This window comes from Ochotona curzoniae, unplaced genomic scaffold, assembly GCF_017591425.1.
Source record: "Ochotona curzoniae isolate NIBS_2020 unplaced genomic scaffold, NIBS_Ocur_1.0 contig_2754, whole genome shotgun sequence".
In the NCBI taxonomy this organism is placed as follows: Eukaryota; Metazoa; Chordata; class Mammalia; order Lagomorpha; family Ochotonidae; genus Ochotona; species Ochotona curzoniae.
This window is the reverse complement of record NW_024465582.1, coordinates 19,572,572-19,592,460: the sequence shown is the minus strand read 5'-3', so window position 1 is coordinate 19,592,460 and position 19,889 is coordinate 19,572,572. Positions and strand designations below refer to the sequence as shown.

Genomic DNA, 19,889 nt, shown 5'->3' with positions numbered 1-19,889 from the left:
TTTTAATACCAGTTAGTAGTTATTAAACACATATTCCTCATATATAATGCTAAAAAATTAGGAAGAAATTTTGAGGACAAAAATTTTTCAAAAACAGGGTATTAAAATATTTCTTACCTAAAAAGTAAGAAAGTAGATAATAAGTATGATGAAGTTAAACTTGTCTTTAGAGTGAAATGTATAGACTGTTATGTGTATATATATCAGAAAACATTATCTTATGGATAAATAATTGTCATGCTCAGGAAATTAGGAAAATAAAAAGAAATTAAACATGTATCTTGCCAGCTATGAATAATTGTCATGTGGTTGAGGTTTGGTGGGGTAGACAATTAAGATACATATTACATATATGTAATGTATACATATTAATTGTATGCAATTTTGGGTCTACATATTAAATGGTTATACATATATTAAATGTATATTAAATGTATATTAAATGTATATTAAATGAGTATACATATTAAATGGTATACATATTAAATATATGCAATTTTCATTTAATAATGCCTCAACTGGAAGTATGGAAAAACTAAAATTAGAATGGGAACATGGTTAGAATAAAAATTAGTTAAATACAAAATCAGAAAATAATCAGACAATCTATCCCTTCTAAAGAAGGTGATTCATCTTGATCAAGGAATAAAAAGAGGATGGCCTAGCTCTTTGTACAGTAGCATTTTTAGAGAATTCCATGAACTATTTTATGTCAAGCTATTTCAAAAACTTAATATTCTCAAAGTAAAAGTACAGCAAATGAACCTATTAGCATATCCAAAAGGCTGTGAATAAGCATTCAAAAAGTCTTTAGACATCTATCCAACTTGAGGAATATGGCATTTGAACTAGACTGTGTTCAGTTGTAATCTACGAAGTCATCAAAGAACTTCTAACCCTTTTTTTATATAAAGATATATAAACTGTCCTGGGAGAAGAGAAAAAATTAAAACGATAAATCAAAGTCAGATAAGGCTGATGCCAAGAAGGCAATACTGGCTTAAAATTAGAAAATCCATTAATGTTATTCACCCCATGAACAGATAAAAAGGAAAACAAGTATTTAATCATCTCTCAAATATAGAAAAGGCATTGACAAGTTCAACTCCTATTCATAATTAGAAACTGAAAACATTTTTTGCAAAGTAAAAATAGATCTTTTAGTCTGATAAGTTTTGTATCTGGTAGACAAATTGATACTTAACATTTCACTTAGTAATGAAAGACTTTTTCCTTTAAATTTAGGAGAAAGGCAAATGTGCAAGCTGTCAGTAATACTACCCATCTCTGTGTTGGAGGATCAGCTAGTAAATTAAAAAAGGGAGATAGCCACATACCCACACACATATTGAAAAGAAACACTTTGATTGCAAAGTCGGCTGTGGGATATCTGAACATAAATCCAGCAAAGGAGCTTTATAAAGTCAAGATTTATTAAAGATCCTAAATGATGACCCAAGCACGTGAGGAGATGTTTGATGTTGGAAGGTTGCAAAGATTTAAAATGTTAACATCAGAGGTGACAATCCTTCCAGCATTCTATTAAGTAACAACCCCAATCCAAATTGCAATATGTTTTTTAATAGCTCTACTAGTTCTAAAAATACATGTGAAGGTGCTGTATTCTAAAAATAACTAGAGCAAAGTGACAAAAGATTGAGACGCCTGCTACCCAGACTTTCAGACAGTGGTTGATCATTTTCCTAGATCACAGAGCTTGGGGGAAAGAAAAGGCAAAAGCAGAATTTAACCTTGATCTGAATTGCTACCAAGTCTTTCTTTTATTTTCGCAGTGGGCTCCATATTTTGAAGCCATTGTGGAATTGAAATATGGAAACACTGCATGTAAAACATACACAAGGATAAAATAATTTATAGGAAAAATTGAGCTAAATAATTTGCTGTTCATAAATAATCATTTGGAAGCACAAAGTCCCAAAAGGGTTTAACCTATAAATGTTTTATTATCTAATTATTTTGAAATGTTTTATTTATATTTAGATAGGCACAAAGTAAGAATGAAAGCTACAAAATACACAGTGAAAGGCAGACATTTACACTCAAGTCTTTTAAATAAGATTTACTTATTTTTATTGAGACAGCAGACTTACACAGAGAAGCTACACAGAGAAAGAACTTTCATCTGCTGTTTTACTTTCAAAATAGCCACTATGGTTGGAGCTGAGCTGATCCCAAACCAGGAGCTTCTTGCTGGTCTCCCACATGGGTGCAGGATCCTAAGGTCTTGAGCCATTCTCCACTGCTTTCCCAGGCAAGGAGCTGGATGGGAAGTGGAGCAGCTGGGATATGAACCAGCACCCATATGGGATGCCATCTGTTGGAGGTTGGCGAATTACCCAGTTGAGCCTTGTGCTGACCTCGATGGTTAACTCCATGGATACAGTACATGAATGTATATTTGGAAGAACCTAGGTTGTTTGTTCTATAGTGATACTAAAAATTATAGTCAGTATAGATAGAAAGCATGGTGTATCAAACTTGTTTTATTGTTAACTAGCATAGAGATTACATGGACATTTTTCTGTAGTAGACCTGAGTTGAGTCTGATTTTTTTTCTAGGACAAAGGACAGACAGAGCTACCATCTGCTGAATTACTCTCTGAATGTTTCTCATTAGTTGGGGTTGATTCTGAACTGGAGCCAGGAATGCCATGCATATAGGAGGCAGGAACCCAGTTACCTGAGCCATCACCTTCCAGGTTCTGCAGAAGCAGACAAGAGGAGCAGGGTCAGGACTCAAACCCACACATTCTGATATGGGAGGAGGATATTCAAACAGCTAGGCTAAGTGTCTACTCTCTGAATATTTTTTAAATTAACCAATATAATATACATATATTTAAGGTTTTCATTTATCTGGTTTCAACAAATTGATGTTTCATATAGCATTAAAAACATACTAATACTATAGTTCTCCATGGACTGTTGCAGAAATTATAACTCATCGACTCTGTCTACAAGTCCTAGCTTTAAATTTTTGTTCATTGTCATTTATTTCAAAACCAGATATAGGGAGAAAAACAATGTTTTTGCTCCATTGGTTCACTCCCCAAATGCTTAGAGCAGTCTGTACTGGCGTGGACTGAAGCCAGGAGCTAGACACTTGGTCCAGTTCTCCTATGTCAGTGGCAGAGACTGAGTACTTGAGCTACCACCTGCTTCCCACTGTGTGCATTAAGAAGCTGGACCAGAAACAGAGCAGCTGGGACTCGAACCAGACGCTCCAATTTGGGGTTAGAACATCTCAAGCAGTGATTGAACCCATTGCTTAATACCCAGCCCTAAATTCCATCTGTTTGAGCAAGATGGCCCAGAATATAATAAAAAAGGACTTAAAGTTGAGAAAGGCAGAGCTGAAATAAATTTTATAAAAGATGCATAAACAAAGAGAAGTAGGGAAGAATTGAAATGCACTCTGTTTCAGTGCTTGGAGTCCCATTATTATGTTTTGCTGAACTCTCAGGGCTTCAGAGAGCAGATATTGTTACTAGAAGTTTGCTCTACCTGCCTTGGGAGAGAATAAAGTTATCAGGGGTTTGCCTGGTGGGTAAGATTCAAAAGAGAACTCACAGGAAAACATGCCAACTTGTGAGCATCCTGGATAGGATTTTTGTTGCTTATAGTCTCCTAAAATGGAGTTTCTTGACCATATGTTTGCAGAGAGAAGCTGCCTTAAAGATTTGGCATACTGATGGTAACAAATAAGTTGCAGACAATGCAGAGGTGGTTGGACTGAATTAGAGGGTGGAGGAAAGACATAAAATGCTGAAATAATGTCCTCTGTATCTTATGTGTCCTGGGTTACTGTCTGCAATTATCCTGCCTACAAAGACAAATTCTCTGCTTAGGCATTGGAAGTGCCTCTTGCCATAAAGAAACAGAAGGAATTGGATTGCTAAGCATGGCAGGTTTGGCAGAAGCCCACTCTGAGATGTGTAAGCTGTTTGTTAATGAGCATGGGAAGAGGGCTAGATTCAGACACTGTAATTTCTTTGTATCACTTCTTACTCTATATATTGCTGAAAGAAAATGTGATAATCATCATCTTGCTTCATGTAGCATTTGACAATGGTTGGTTTGGAGGGGGTGAGGGATTCTGAATTGGTCCTAATGTATTGTTTAGCTGTTATCTACATTGGACGGGCAGCCACATGAATTTAAAAGATGTATAGTTCTAGATCAAGAAGGAGTTAATATAATAGATTCATTGCAAATAGATCTGGTTGAGTGGCTTGCAAGAGTTTCCTTTTGTTAGGTACTTTAACATATTCAAATGAGTTGTCATGTTCTAGGAGTAGGCTGTAGGTGTTAAAGCTCATTTAAAAACTCATATTTCAAGTATGGACTTTAATATTTTCTATTTATATCTATCATTGAGACACAGACACGATTTCTGTCCTCTGACCTGCTTCTCAACTGCCAACAACAATCCATGCTCTATTGGGTAGAATCCAGGAGCCAGGAACTCAATCTGGGTTTCTCATGTGGATGGGCAGGGATCCACATCTGAGCCATCACTCGCTGCCTCTCAGGGTGTCCATTAGCAGGAAGCTGGATCAGAAGTGAGCTGGAACTTGAACCCTGGGATTTTGATATGAGATGCAAATATTCAAAGCAGCATCTTAACTACTGCAGCAAATGGCTGCCCCAATTTTACTTTTCAAACAGCATATGGCATATAAATTATAAGATATAAGTAGTATAGCAATAACAATGCATTTGACATAGAATAAGTAAAAGATAATTATTGAAAAGACTAGAAAATTCTGTGTGCATAGAATTTATTTAGCTACTATAGCAGCTTCCTATGAAAACTCAGAAAAAAATTCTGCCAATCTTAAGTTAATGAATTAGCACTAAAACACTATGTAAGTGCTCGCTGTACATCTTACTTAAATCTTGCAACAGCCTATTGAATGTATTTGGGCCATGATAGTTTTCTTACTTTTACAGATAAACTGTTGAGATTTCTAAGGAAACAGAGATAAGGAATTTAGCCTGTTACGTAGCTAAGAACTAATTAAACAAGGCAAACTAATTCTAAAATACATAGCATTTTCTCTGACATGATCATTGATACAGAATTTTTAGTTGCTGATGTGATTGTAATTTAGGAAGACATTTAAAATGTTGGTAGGACAATCTCAGTATCTCTAAAATGATTTCAAAGGCAACACAGTAGAAAAGCTGTCTGTGGTATTATGGCACAGTGGGGTAAGACACTGCCTATGATGCTGGCATCTCAATATTGGGGTACCAATTATAGCCCCAGCTACTCCAGTTCCTATCCAACTCCCTACTATTGTCCCTGGGAAGGCAGGAGAAGATTGTTCAAGTACTTGGGGGTCCTGCCACTCATGTGAGATACTTGGATGAAGGTCCAAGCTGCTGGCTTCAGTTTGGCCTAGTTGTTACCATTATGACCATGTGGGGAATGAGCCAGTGGATGGGGGATCTTTTAATCCGAGTCACTGCTTTTCTCACAGTCACGCTGCCCCTCAAAAACCAAGATATTCTAGCTACTGTTGTCTCCAAGTTCTGGCCTTGTCTTATTCAAAATTGCCTGAGCTGCCACATGATTCGTTGTCCTCCATTGGAAAGAAAATAACATGCCCTGGGAAGCTTCTTGACTAGACTTTTAGCTCTTTCATTGTAATCTGTGCCTTGTACAGTATTTATTACCATGAAACGTTGGATTTAACCAACGTTAAATGCTAGGGACCTTTTATGATCTAGGGGGAATTTGTGGTTATGAAATTCCAAATAATTGGAAAGGAACTCTTGCTGCTGGTTGGAACCCTCAAAGACATTGCTTCTGCTCCCCATCCTCTGCCAAACTCGTGCTTTAACATTCTAGTCTACACAGATGGAGAGAAGGGAACTAGGAGGCATCTAAAGCAAAATGTATTTTCTGTTAACCAAGGATTGTGGCTTCCAAAGGGAGGATTCCCTGCTTGCTGCTCAGCCTCCCCCTCTGTTCTTCTGCTCGCTGCTTCCCAGTCACAAGGTGACGTCTGCTGAACAGTCAACTTTGGGAGTATAAAGGCTCATCATTTGATTGTGAATCATAAGAAATGGCAAAATATTTCAGGATTATATTCTTCTGAAAACTTGTTCCACTGTTACTGTTGAAATAACAATTAGAATGGTTTGTGAGTGAATGTGTTTCCAATTGGAAGGTAGGATGGAAGGTAGAGGAAGGTCTTATAGTAGGAGGGAAGCAAAAGCCAAGTATTTATCTACCATAGAGGCCCTTAATCTAGACACATTTAAAATATGAAGCATGACTTACCAAAAAAATGATCGCAACTCATGCATTTTGTTTTTACTTCAGTTTCTAGGTTTGTGAAAGACCTTAAGGGCTTTTTCTACTTCCTGTCCCTCTGCTTGTTCATACAGCTGGTACATCACCAGGACTCCTTTGAATTTTCTGCCCACGTAGTTCTAATAGCTGCACGTGGAGAGCAGACCCCAGGGGGCATGATCTGTGTGTTTTTCAAAGTAGCTTGTCACAAGAAAGGAAAGTCTTTGAAGCCTTGTGTTTCATCTTAAAAACAAAAGCAAAAGCAAATGTTGCCCTCTCATCCTTAATCTGAGAGTGTATGGTGTGTGTGCATGTGCACATGTGACAGGGATGGGGAATGGGCCATGGGAGAATGAGAAAGAGCAGGAAGGAGAGGGAGAATTTTAGATGAAAATATTCTCTAAGTGCCAAATAAAAATTGATGCTCTAGAAGTAACACAGCACGCATATTTCAATGGCATCCAGAATTGTATACTGCTGTATACATCCACTGCAGTTTGAAAATAGTATCCTAAGCTGTCCTAGACACATTTTTTTTTAAATTGGAGAGGCACTTTTATTTGTCATTGGGTTGTTACAAACTCTATTTGATAATTTAATTTCAGACACCTTAATGTGCCATTTAAATTCTGGAAGCAAATACATAGTTCTATTACTAGTGAGATGGGTCCAAAAAAAAAAAAACCCACTTAAGCATATGTTCTTTTCTTTAGCACAAACATTGTAATCTCCAAAGACTAGCTCAGTCCACTTTGCCCATCCGACATGTGCATCAGTTTGAGCCCCTCATATAGATGAGATTTCCTGACCACCATCCCTGGGTATCAATGGTCAGCTTGCCCCTTGCTATCCCTGGCTCCTTGGTAAAGCCCCATCTCTGCAGGGTTGGGCAGCACAGATTTATGCCAAGGCATGACAGCTTTATGACGGCAGTGCACTCCTAATCATCAGGGAAAAGGTCGGTAAACTCATTTGCTGCAATTAGCTGCTAATGAGAGGTTAGTTAATATGTTATTCTGCTCTGGGATATTTTTTCCCCTTCCTTGGGATTCTCCAAGGATTTTCTCAGAGACCCAGTTGCCTCCCTCCTATCGCTTCTTCAGCCCCTAGTTCGTTCTTCTTGCTGTAGTTGGTAGAAGAGGCAGCACTTTCTCAGTCTGGCTACAGCAGATCCTGAACCTCTTTCTTGCTGTTGAGTCAGGTCTCTTCAGCTAGTGGCAGCTCAAGTTTTCAGGTGGGAATGAGGAAGCTGAACTAAGGGTCCTAGCTCAGGCTCCTGTGAAGGCATGTTGAGTCCTCTTACCCTTCAAATGCAACTGGAAAACTCTTAAAATGAAAGCCTCAGAATAAGAATGGCCATCCAAGGGTAGAAATGAGCATTTCTTTTTGGCACCTTCAGTGGCCTACAGTGGATAATAACAAGCCATGTCCTATTTACAGAGCTGTGTTTTTACTTTGTTTGCATTTGAAAGGTAGAGTAGAAGAGAGAAAGAGAATTCCTTTCTTAGATCTACCAGTTCACTCCCCCATTTGTCTGCAGTGACCAGATCTGAGCTGATCCAAAGCCAGGAGCTTCCTTTAGGTCTCCCATGTGGGTGCAGAGGCCCAACACTTGGGGCCATCCTCCACTATTTTCCATAAGCAGGGCACTGAAATGCAAGTGAAGTAGCCAGGTCTGGAACCAGCACTCAAATGGGATGCCAGCATCACAGGTGGAGGCTTAGACTACTGTGCCACAGCACTGGCCCAAGATAGCCATATATGTTACAGATACAGTTTAACTTTTTGTTTACCTTGAAATACCGGGGATGTATGCCTACAGAGAAAAATCAGCCATACTCATGTTCACCACAAGTTTGAGAAGGAAGGAGATCCACCAGATCATCCTCAAACATCACTGCCATTGTTCTTGTCAAAGTCTACATGACCACAATGTTAAGTAGTCATGGGGAATATCTGTGTTCACACTGAATTAATTGGTAGCTCATCTCTGCTTGCATGCTTTTCATCTTCACAAAAGGTGGATTTATCATGTTTGGTACTCTGGGGCTTACTGGAGTAAGGATAATGGAACCTCCTTCAAGCCCAGAAAAAGTTGTATTTACTCTTGTCTTTAAAAAAAAATTTTTTTTTTAATGTTTGACAATCTTTATATAGATGATTAGGACACAAAGGGTCAAGGGCTACAGGAAAGTGTGTATTATTGTTTCCACATTATTGCTTTTTTCCCCCCTTGTAACTGAGGGCAAAGAGGGAGGGAGATAAAGGGAGAAGCCCCACCTAGCCTCCCACCCATCTCAGGTTGCCAATGTGGGGCATGCTTCAAGGGTCCTGCTCAAGTGGTTTTGTTAATTCAACAGTTATGAATTGCTGCCAATCTCGCCATTCCAAGCAAGATGAAATTGCTGCAGAATCCACTGGTTGACATGGTCCAGCTTAGTTTCTGTTTGCCCAGGTTTGCACTGCCAACACATGGCTGGGGTAGTGGATTGATTTGTTCTGTCCTCTGTCGTGATGCCAGGTGTCTTCTGTAGGTTCCCATGGACTGCCATATCCTCCATGTGCACCTGTGTATGCTGTCTACTGCTCTGTCTGAGCCTCTGCGGAGGCTTAGCTTTGACACCTGCACTCCATGGTACTCTTGTCTTTTAGAGTTAAGATCCAAGTCATCCTATGGCAGAGGTCTTAGACATGAACAAAAGAACATGATGGTCTTGAACTTTTTCAATCTATCAAATCTCTTTTCTCATGGAAAGCTACTGCACAGAATTAGCTCTCACATTTGAAAGCTAGTATGTTTCTTTGAAATCCGCGTACATGTCCATCCTGCCATATGCTGGGTTGTGTCACTGTTTAGCAAAAGAGGATGCTGAGTGAATCTGGCTGTTTGGAACATTGCACTCACTTGGCCTGTACTCCACACTGGCTCCCATCTGCTTCTGAACACAGCTCTTGGATTTGATTCCAATTCCGAAAGCAGAAGCTGATCTGAGACCCACCCTCTTTGCGCCTGAAGTCAACATGAGGCTAATGTTCCTTGTTTAGAAGTTTAGGTTTGTTCAAAGTCAATGTAATTCATTAAACATCCTGTGAGCGATACAAGGAAAGTTATATTACAGTTCAAAGTGGATTCAGAATAAGGAAGCCTAAATTTCACTCTGTGTTCCTCAGTTTCTCAATACTACACCTAAATACCCATCCCTGGATACTGGCAGGAACTTTTACTTGGGCTTTTGCTCCCCACTCAAGATCAGAGAGCTGCCTCTGTCTGATTGTGGTGATGATGTCATTGGATGGTGAAGCAAACGTAAAGCAAAAAGCACATGGCAAGGCAAGAGGCAGAGAGGGGGAGGCTAGGTCTACCTTAACTTTTGAATGCATATTCTCAATGATCTTAAACCCATCCGAGACACCACAACTGGGTTAAGCTTCTGCCCTCTTTAGTACCATCAGGTTGGGGTTTAAATGGATGCATGAATTATAGAACCAAGACTTGTTCAAACCATAGCAGAGCCAAAAATGTCTAGCGTATCAAAATATTTTTCTCTCTAGACCTCTCTAGCATCCCTCATTTTGTCCTTGTCTCAGTGAGGCTGACTATGATCAAATTCATGAATCAACGTCTTTGCTACCAAGTTAAATAGTTGGATTTGATTATTGAAAGTAACCTAAGAAGGTTGTAAGAGTGACCACAAAATTCATTCCTTCATTCCTTCTGATCCCATTCCATGGGCTTGTTTCTGGATGGCTGAATCCTTCTGAATCCCTTCACTGAAGTTTCTTGTTCCTCTCCTGGTAGCTTTTTTTTCCCCACTATGTACCCATTTTAAAAAAAAGGCTATAGGCTTTTGCTTCAAATAACTCATGTCGTGCCTACTGACTTACCCACTGAATTCTTTCCCTTGTTTTTGTTTCATCTTGTTTCACACTTGGAACCTTTAGTTTCTGACTAGGGCAACTGAAAATTTTAAAATGTTATCAAAATATTTTTATGTATTCTTACAATAGGAGACTTTAAAATTTTTCCATATAATGAAGTACAGAAATTACTATTTAAAAAGATTTATTTCTTTTTATTGAAAAGGGAAATATACAGAGAGGAGGAGAGACAGAGAGGAAGATCTTCTTTCCAATGGTTCACTCCCCAAGTGAGCCACAGCAGTCAGAGCTGAGCCAATCTGAAGCCAGGAGCCAGGAGCTCTTCCAGGTCTCCCACGTGGGTGCAGAGTCCCAAGGATTTGGGCCATCCTCAACTGCGGTCCCAGGCTACAAGCAGGGAGCTGGATGGGAAGTGGAGCCGCTGGAATTAGAACCGGCGACCATATGGGATCCCAGCTTGTGCAAGGTGAGGACTTTGATCACTACACTATTGTGCTGGGCCCCAGAAATTATTATACTTAATACTAAGAATTAGGCTGGCCTCATGGGAGTTTAAAAACTCTTCTCTTACCTCATCAGCAAGTCACTGCCTAACTTGCATGAAAAGAGAAAACTTTCTTATAAACTAAAGAAGGAGCAATTCAAGAATGTTAACTATTCAAATAATGAGAAAGTAAAAGGATAATTTATAATTCAGAAGTTGATTGGTGCCAGAGATGGTCTTACTTTATCTCATGATTCCTTAGCATGTTTCCCTCTACATTGCAGATATTCAATATTTTTTACTCACTTTATTTGAATGAATTCTAAGTTCATTGCAAAAATCAGGATGGTCCCAATATTCTCTTGCTCAGCTTGGGCTGACACGGAGTCTAAGCCTGCTCACAATAATTCCTTAGATTTCACAGAATGTGTGATTGTTTTCACTCTGAAGTATTTTCTTGGTTGGCATAGAATTAACTTTGAACTAAGCAAAGTTTTTAAATTACTTGCACTTTTATATGATTGAGTGTTAATTTTCAAATTAAACATATCCTATAATGAATGGAAAATAATTTATGGCAGAATTTACTGAATTGCAATTTTAAAAATTATTTTTATTGGAAAATCAGATATACAGAGAGGAAGAGAGACAGAGGAAGATCTTCCATCCATTGATTGACTCCCCAAATAGCTACAATGGCCTGAGCTGGGCCAATCCAAAGCCAGGAGCTGGGAGCCTCTTCCAGATCTCTCACACAGGTTCAGGGTCCCAAGGCTTTGGGACATTCTCAACTGCTTTCTAAGGCCACAAGCGGGGAGCTGGATGGGAAATGGGGCTACCAGGATTAGAATCGGAGCCTATATGGAATCCTAGCTCATGCAAGGCGAGGACTTTAGCTGCTAGGCTACTGTGCCAGGCCCTGTATTGCAATATTTGTCTTTATCTTAATTTGGGTTATTTCAAAATAATTTGTCATGGGATATCATTCCAATACTCACAATTTCCCCCCCAGAGAGACCAAAAGTAAACATAGAGTGCATATTTTATCATATTTTAAATCTAGTTTGAACAGTTCATAGTAACAAAATACAAATATTCTGCTATAATAAAAAAGGCTGTTTAAAAATTTTTTGAGAAGTAAAACAATTGTTTGAGGTGCATTTATGTCTGTGTGCTTAAAGGAGTTAACTTGAAGGGTACTGATAATGATATTGTCTTTGAGTATCCGGAGTGGGGATCTTTGAGTTAACTCCTGAATGGCCAACAGGCATGAATAAGGACTGGCAAGAATGAAAATAAGAGCTGTGCAGCACCAAGGTAGGAAGTGGTGGGAGAGGTGAGGCGGAATCATGTATCTAGGTGGGAAGGGAAAGGAGGTAGGGGAAATCGGGTCATGAAGGACATCCTTGCATCCAGGATTTAGGGGATGGTGGTTCATAATAGTGAAGATACAGACTGAGCCTAATTGACCACTGATGGATCAAGAAAATATATGAAGTGGGATATTGTTGGACCATGAAAAGAATGCATTTCTGAGACTTCCAGCAAAATGAATGCTCTAGAAGTCACTATGTCAAGTGAAATTAGCCAGCTATATAAAGGCAAGCCCTGCATGTTTTCCATTATGTGTGGAAGCCAATGTGAATTTGAACTTTGAATAGCGATTATGAACTGGAAAGAAAGGAGAATAGAGAGATTAGATAGTGACTACTAAAAGTAGTCCTATTTAAGGAACAAGATATAACACATAATAGCGTACTGATATTCCTAACTGCATAAAAAACCGGAAGGCAGAAGTTTTCAGACTTCAAACATAAATAAAAGATAAGGTACTAAAAAGCAAAGGCTATTACCAGGTTTTATTAGTATGTGCTGCATACATGTCAAAATATTACAATGAACTCTAGAAAACATGCATGTATTACATGTTTTTTTAAAAAAAATAGTTTTATCGTTTTCCATGATACAGTGTTGTAGGCATAGGGATTCCCGCCTCCCCATTATCCCCACTCTGCTTTTCCCCCTATATTACTATGATAGGATTGTCCTTCAGCAATAGTCACAAGTCCAATATTCTGCCCTTTACCATGGCATTGTAGGTCTAGGCAATGGTAGGAAGTCTGATATTCCATTGTCAAGGTGTATTTACCAGTGTTATTGAGTCCTCCTTTTACTAGGGAATAGAGATGCATACTGCAATGTGTCTTCACTGCCCAATATGCTAGTCTTCATTATATAGTCCATGTATGAGAATATATGCATAATAATAAAAACTTTGAAGCAATTAACAATTTTAAAAACAGAAGAAAACAAATTATGTAGAACAGATAAATGTTTCATGAATGGAAGAGGATCATAGTAAGAAATGATTAGTGCATAAGTTCCTGGGCACTGTCGTTACCCACACATCCCTCGTGACCTCCACAGCACCCGTCTATCCTTTGCTCCCGTTAAGAGAGTTTTGACTGAGATGAGAAAAGGAGTGAAGTAGAGGAGGAAAAAGAGCTAATGTCACCCAAGAAATGATACTACTGAATGCCTAAGAATTTGTTATAAGAAAATGAGTTCATTATCATATAATTTTTATGAGAGGAAAATCAAATGCAAATTAGAAGACTCATATTAGTAAATACAGGATGCAATTATGTAAACAATGTTTGAAGACTATAGCACTATGTAAATATATTCATAACGTAATCTGATACATATTATGTCTATTTGTAATTGATACTCTAGATCGTTAGCATGATTGTATAAATCGTGTGTGTGGCGATAGATCCCTTCATGTAACTATCTCCTAGTTTTTAGAGGCCAGCCAGGACACGTGCACTGGTTCCATAGACAATTTCTTATTACTGCATTTCTGATTCAGTGCTGGAAGTAAGAGAAGATGTGTTCTCTATCCTCAAATCTCAAATCTGGAAGGAGAGAGAAACTGGAAGGAAAGAGGAAAGGAATATTCCCCAAACTCAATTCCTTTCCTGATAAGAAAAAGAACTGTTGGCAGGAAGTACTGTTTTCTGAGCACATCGGAGAATCAAAGACTTGTATTTCAAGGAGATGTTTCTTCTGTACAAACATGATTAAGGGTAATGTGTGTTATTTCAGATTCTCATTATTCATAAAAGGAAAACAAATAGTTCCAGACATGCAAGGACAAAACTAAATAGTTGGGCTTTCAAATCCTGGCTCTCAAATCTCAGAGTATTTAATAATTGCACTATTTATTTTCCATGTTTCATGTTCATTTTCTTCTAAGAGAAAAAGACACAGCCATTTTTCTTTCAGAATAGCTGGTTTCTGTAAAGTGGATTTGGTTTTATCCAGTGTTCCCTCTCCCTTTCTCAAGGCTATTTCATCTGTTTGCCCAAGAAATCAGGGTTACCCCTGTGGTTACAGATACTCAGGGCTTCCTGATGCTCTGGGTTTGCCATGCCAGATGGTCTCCAGGGGATCAGTCGGTCATGGGTAGGAGCTGGAATGGAGATCAGTATTTCATGCAATGAGCTAACAGAGATGGATCAGAAATGCTCCCTGGGTGGCATCTGCACCTCCTTCCCAGGTTTGTTCCTTTCCCTTGTCATGCACGTAACTGTACTGGACACTGAATCCTCATTGCCTTCCTTTCAGGGGCTGCTGTTGATGCTGTGTTTTAGGTACCTGTCATCAGGATAAACCTGTTGTGGGAGGAGATGCCTTGGAGTAATTGACTTTATTATTGTTTTATGATACAGTTCCATAGGCTCGGAGATTTCCTGTCCTCCTCCCTGAATTCCCTCCATGCCCAATTGAGTTTCCCCTCTAGTATCAAAAGATACAGTATAGATCTGTGCATTCAGCAAACTTTGTGGTCGTGGTGGGTTTTCTTGCCTCTCCACTGTGATATGAATTCTACAAGGACAGAGTCCCAAACGATCATATATGTGCTTTATTTGTATGTCATTGAGCTAATGTATGGTGTGTAGTGAATACTTAATGTCTTCACAATCTTTAAATGTACAAGGAAATGGGACATAACAGGCACTTGATTAAACAGACTTTTATTCCCTTAATAAATGCTATTAATTTAATTTTCAGCCACAATCCCACCTGTGCTCACATGTACCATTTATGTGTTTCTTGCATGCTATAGGCACTCAATTTGTTTGATTTTAAGAGAATATTCTCACACAAAACTTGGTCCTAACCCACTAGCTGCCAGTAGCCGCTCCCTTCAGCTGTAACAGTCTCAAAAAAAGGTCTCTGATTCAAACAATATCTAAAGTGTGAAGCCCCTTCATAGGGCACCATTCCACATGGCTCCTGTGCACATGCCATGGGGTTGCCTATGCAGGGTGAATGTTGATAGAAGTACTGTTGGTTTTTCCTCCTGTTTCCTGTCTGCTTTTAAAATTTCAGTTTTTATCTTAATAAAATTCTTTGCATGTCAACAGATAATGCAATCTAGAAATAACATTGTTTCATGAGAGTTCAAAGTAGTTGATTATTTTTGCCTTTAGAATTGTGTGTATTTATTATGACCATACAATAAGCTAAAGTCAAAGGCATATGGGTAACAAAGACCACTTCTTTCTAGAAAAACAAAATTAAATTACACCCGATTCCCTTTCTGTGCGCTTCCAATTATATCTTCTACAAGAGTACAGAAGTAATCAATTATTTTCATCTACCCTACTCCACATGCTTGGAAATGAGCATCTTCAAATTTTGTTTCGAAGAAATGTTTATTTATTTTAATCTTGGATCATTTAATTATAACTCAAACTCATTATTTCTTAAACATGTCTGTGTATAGTGAACTGCAGCATAGATTGACTTGTTCATTTAATAGTCAACTGAATAGCAATTAATGAATCAATATGTAGTAATTTATAGGCCTGTGGAAATTTGCCCATGCTGAATTTCAGTTGCCACCTTTACTCATTTAGAGTAAATGAATAGATCACACAGTTTCAGGTAGTCAGCAAGGCATTTCTGTATATTTGGGCTATTTTTCTTTATTTTAAACAAATTAGCAATATTGAAACATTTTCACTAAATCCAAAATGTTTTGATCTGTAGGACATCAAAATACTAGTGTTCAGGAAAGTATTTTTTTCTAACAACCTACCATGGTATCTGAACCTCATAATCTTGAGGTTATTACGGATTATTAAAGTTGGACATCTGTAGATACACATACATATATGTTGATGTATATAGATACAAACATGGAATATAGACATAAATATTGCATCCCTAAAAAGTTACTTCAAATAACGTGCAAGAAAAAGGCACCAAAGGTGGGTGTTTGGGTAAAATCAGAGGTATGTGTATGTAAGTATATATGTATAATACGTGTGTATGTGTATACGTGTGTGCTAGCATTGGGAGTAAAATGACTAGAAAAGCATCTGCCTCAAGGGATCTGAGGCAGAAGCAGTCAGTGCAGGTGTCTGCAGGAAGAGCCCGAGTAACATATGGGGAAAGATGGTGCTGGAACCAGGTCGTGAAAGACGAAAGGTCTGATTCTGATCATGCGTAAACCACTTAGGGTGTGATCATTTCATTTTAGCTACACAATTAATCCTATCCAGAATTAAAGGAAAGTTTAAAAAGAAAATTCAATCTTGAAACCATTTTTCTTTATTAGTTTCTAATTATGCTTTAAATCCTTTGCAGTATTTATAGGCCAACACACCACATTGTTGTTAGTTTGTAGATTTGTAACTTACAAAAATAATTAATCCTAATTCTTCCTAACAGAGGAATCTAAACTTAAAAGCGAGCTTCAAGGTTCATTTTCACTGTTGAGGGGACCCAGACCATTAATTGGTTCTTAAATATTGCCAGTTGTGTTAACTTGCAAGAAAAATTCATTGATTATTTAATATAAAAAATTCTAAACCACATCTAAGTTCACAATCGCCAAAACACAATGCCAGGAATGAAGTTAAATATAGGCATATGCTGAATAGCAACAAATCATACCCCTGGTGGTGGCATATCAGCTAGTGATGTTATAGCTATTTTGGTTTAAGTATATGCTATTAATACGTTCATGATGGAATCACTTCATGATCTTATCAAAATAAATCCCTGTTAAGTGATGAATATCAGTGTTGTACTGTCTTCTCATCTTAGTTCTCCTTTCCTCTAAACATTTGACCTCTTGTGCTTTTCCAAAGTGTGAGATAACAATTCAAAAAAATTCATAATTGTCAGTGGATGGGGACAAAAAACAAGCTTTATTCATTGAGATAAGGCTTTTACACTTGAAATCAACATAAAATGATAGAGAGTATCTTAGACAAAGTACTGGGGAAGTAGTGAGTCCCCATAAATCTTTGGGAAAGATGACTTTGGTGATCTACATGGAAAGACAGCCCTAGATTATATGCTGCATGTTTGGCTCACCAGACTAGGTGAATATGTGGTTTTTAAAATGTTGCTGGATATGAAACATTTAAATTTGCCACTAAGTGACCATCAAGATGCCTGGATCTCACTGGAATGTCTGCATTTGAAGTTGGCTCACACTCCTGACTGGTCTCCTGCTAATGAACTCCAGCAAGCTGTACCAATGACTTGAGTAATTATTTTTTTTCCAACCATGTAAGAAGATCTGGATTTAGTTCCTGGCTTCTGGATGTGGTCAGGCCAAACCCTTATCATGGCAGGCTTTTAGGGAGTGAACCAGTGAGTGAATGTTCTGTTTATCTCTCTACCTCTCAAAGAAATTTTTAAAATATTTAGCAAAAGGAAATTGTAATATTTCACTGTCAACTTGATACATCGAGCTGTATTCTGTGTTCTGTACTGGGTCATAAAATGAATCATCCTGAGACAGTAATTAACTCTAAGATATGTTGCTCAACGTTTGGCTCATTTGAAGGAGTGGTATGGGCATTGCAATAGGGCAAGATGGTGTGACAGATAAAAACCTGAAAATTCACCACATTTTTCCTTGTTATTCTCCTAGGTTCTCATGATTCCTTCAGCTTCTACATTGATGAAGCCTCTCCTGTGGGTCCTGAGCAGCCAGAAACTGTCCAGAATTTTGTTTCTGTGTTTGGGACTGTGGCCAAAAAATTGATGAGGAAATGGTTAGCCACTCAGACAATGAACTTTACTGGTCAGCTAGGAGCTGGTATCCGTTATTTTGATCTTCGAATTTCCACCAAGCCCAGGGATCCTGATAATGAACTCTATTTTGCTCATGGCTTGTTCAGTGCCAAAGTCAATGAAGGCCTTGAGGAGATCAATGCATTCCTCACAGATCACCACAAGGAAGTGGTGTTCTTGGACTTCAACCATTTTTATGGGATGCAGAAATATCACCATGAAAAACTGGTCCAAATGCTGAAAGACATCTATGGCAACAAAATGTGCCCAGCTATTTTCGCCCAGGAAGTTAGTTTGAAGTACCTGTGGGAGAAGGACTATCAGGTGTTGGTTTTCTACCACAGTCCAGTGGCCCTGGAAGTCCCCTTCCTATGGCCTGGGCAGATGATGCCAGCACCCTGGGCCAACACCACAGACCCTGAAAAGCTGATCCAGTTTCTTCAGGCATCCATCACTGAGAGAAGAAAGAAGGGCTCATTTTTTATATCTCAGGTGGTGCTGACCCCCAAAGCTAGCACTGTGGTCAAAGGTGTGGCAAGTGGACTCAGAGAGACAATCACAGAACGGTGAGTGACTTGCGATGATCAGCGGAAATGTCTCCATAATTTAACTCAAATGAATAGAGCTAATGAGTAATAGAACTATGCATCTTGGTTTCCTAGGGATTCCATAACAAAATACCACAAAGCAGGTGCTTAAAACTAGCTAGCTGTATGATCTCAAGTTCCTAGAGGCTAGAAATCCGAGATCTAGGTGTCAATGCAATCGGTTCCTCCCAAGGACTGAGGCAGAACCTGTTCTGTGCTTCTCCTGCTTTCTGAGGACAGCTGACAATGCTCAGTGTTCCTTGTCTTGTAACTGTATCATTTCATCATCTGCTGTCTCTCTCTTACGTCACCGTGTCTTCTCTCTCCCCTAATCAGGACATCAGTTCATTTTGGATTAAAACCTACCTGGAGTGGGCACCATGTTAACTCAGTTATTTGTGAAAAGACCGTATTTCCAACCATCCTATCTGCAGGTACAGGGATGGGACTTTAACCAGTCCTTTTGTGACATGGATCATGTTTCCATGTGTTTTGAGTTCATGTCTGTTTCTCTGCTCATAGCACTCCTTTTTGCATTTACATAGTGCCTGATGTAAATCTGTGCAGTTTGCACAATCTCTGTGCGCGGATTCTATTTGCTCTGCATAACCACACTGAGAAGTAGATATTATCTTGCAGAGTAAAAGGAAATGAGGTTAAGAAAATGAAATGGTCTGCCTAAGGCCCCTTCAGCAATGAAGGATGAAACAAACTCAGATTCTGTTCTCCAGCCACCTCCTGTGTCCTTAAAACTACCCACAGCAGCTTTAGAATGAAAGGTCGCCCTCTAGGAAGTGCGCCTTACATTGGTAACATCTCAACCACATGAAGGGTATTTGCTCATAAGGTGTAACTCTAGCAATCATCAAGGATCTTTGTAATGCTTTCCAATGAGTGATAAAAATGCAAACTAATGTTTTTAATTTGAAGCATAGATGATACAAATGTCATCTTGAACAAATTCTTTCCAGGCTTTCACTTTTTGCTTATAATTGATGTAATCTATACTTCTTAAAATTGATGTTATAAAGTTTTGGTCCTTGCTTCTTATTCATTGCACACCTAAGTTACAGATTTCCTTAAGATGCTGTAAAATACCTGATAATTTTTAACAAATTCATTTCCTATTTAAAAATATATATAGCATGGTAAGCAACAGTGGGTAAAATTGGTAACAGAAGCAAGATACAATAAAGAACCTTTAAGCCTGGCAGAGAACTTGGCAATGGTGGACTTGGAGGTTGTCTCACATTAGAGTGACTTTTGATCAGATCTTTGTAATAATTGATTCAGTCTAGGGAATAGATGGAATGAAAAAGGTGAGTGTTTATGAGGTGCTAGCTTGATGATGACTTTTCTTGGGTGAAGTTGGCATCTTTCCATTTGTTGTTCTTGATGGTCCTTGTCTGTGTTCCTACTGAACTATAGTGATTTTTACTTTTTGTTGTTGAATTCTTTAGTTACTGGAGTATTATGCATTTGAATATAATAAAGTTCCAAGATTTAAAAA

General features: G+C 38.5%; 1 protein-coding gene across 1 annotated transcript in view; it reads left to right on the top strand.

Annotated features, from left to right (window-relative positions):
- PLCXD3 (phosphatidylinositol specific phospholipase C X domain containing 3) overlaps window positions 1–19,889 on the top strand; it is a 119,584-nt gene that overhangs the window by 48,925 nt on the left and 50,770 nt on the right. Inside the window, exon 2 of the mRNA XM_040977676.1 lies at window positions 17,650–18,358. Coding sequence (XP_040833610.1) covers window positions 17,650–18,358 — 709 coding nt within the window. The remainder of the gene's footprint in view (window positions 1–17,649; window positions 18,359–19,889) is intronic.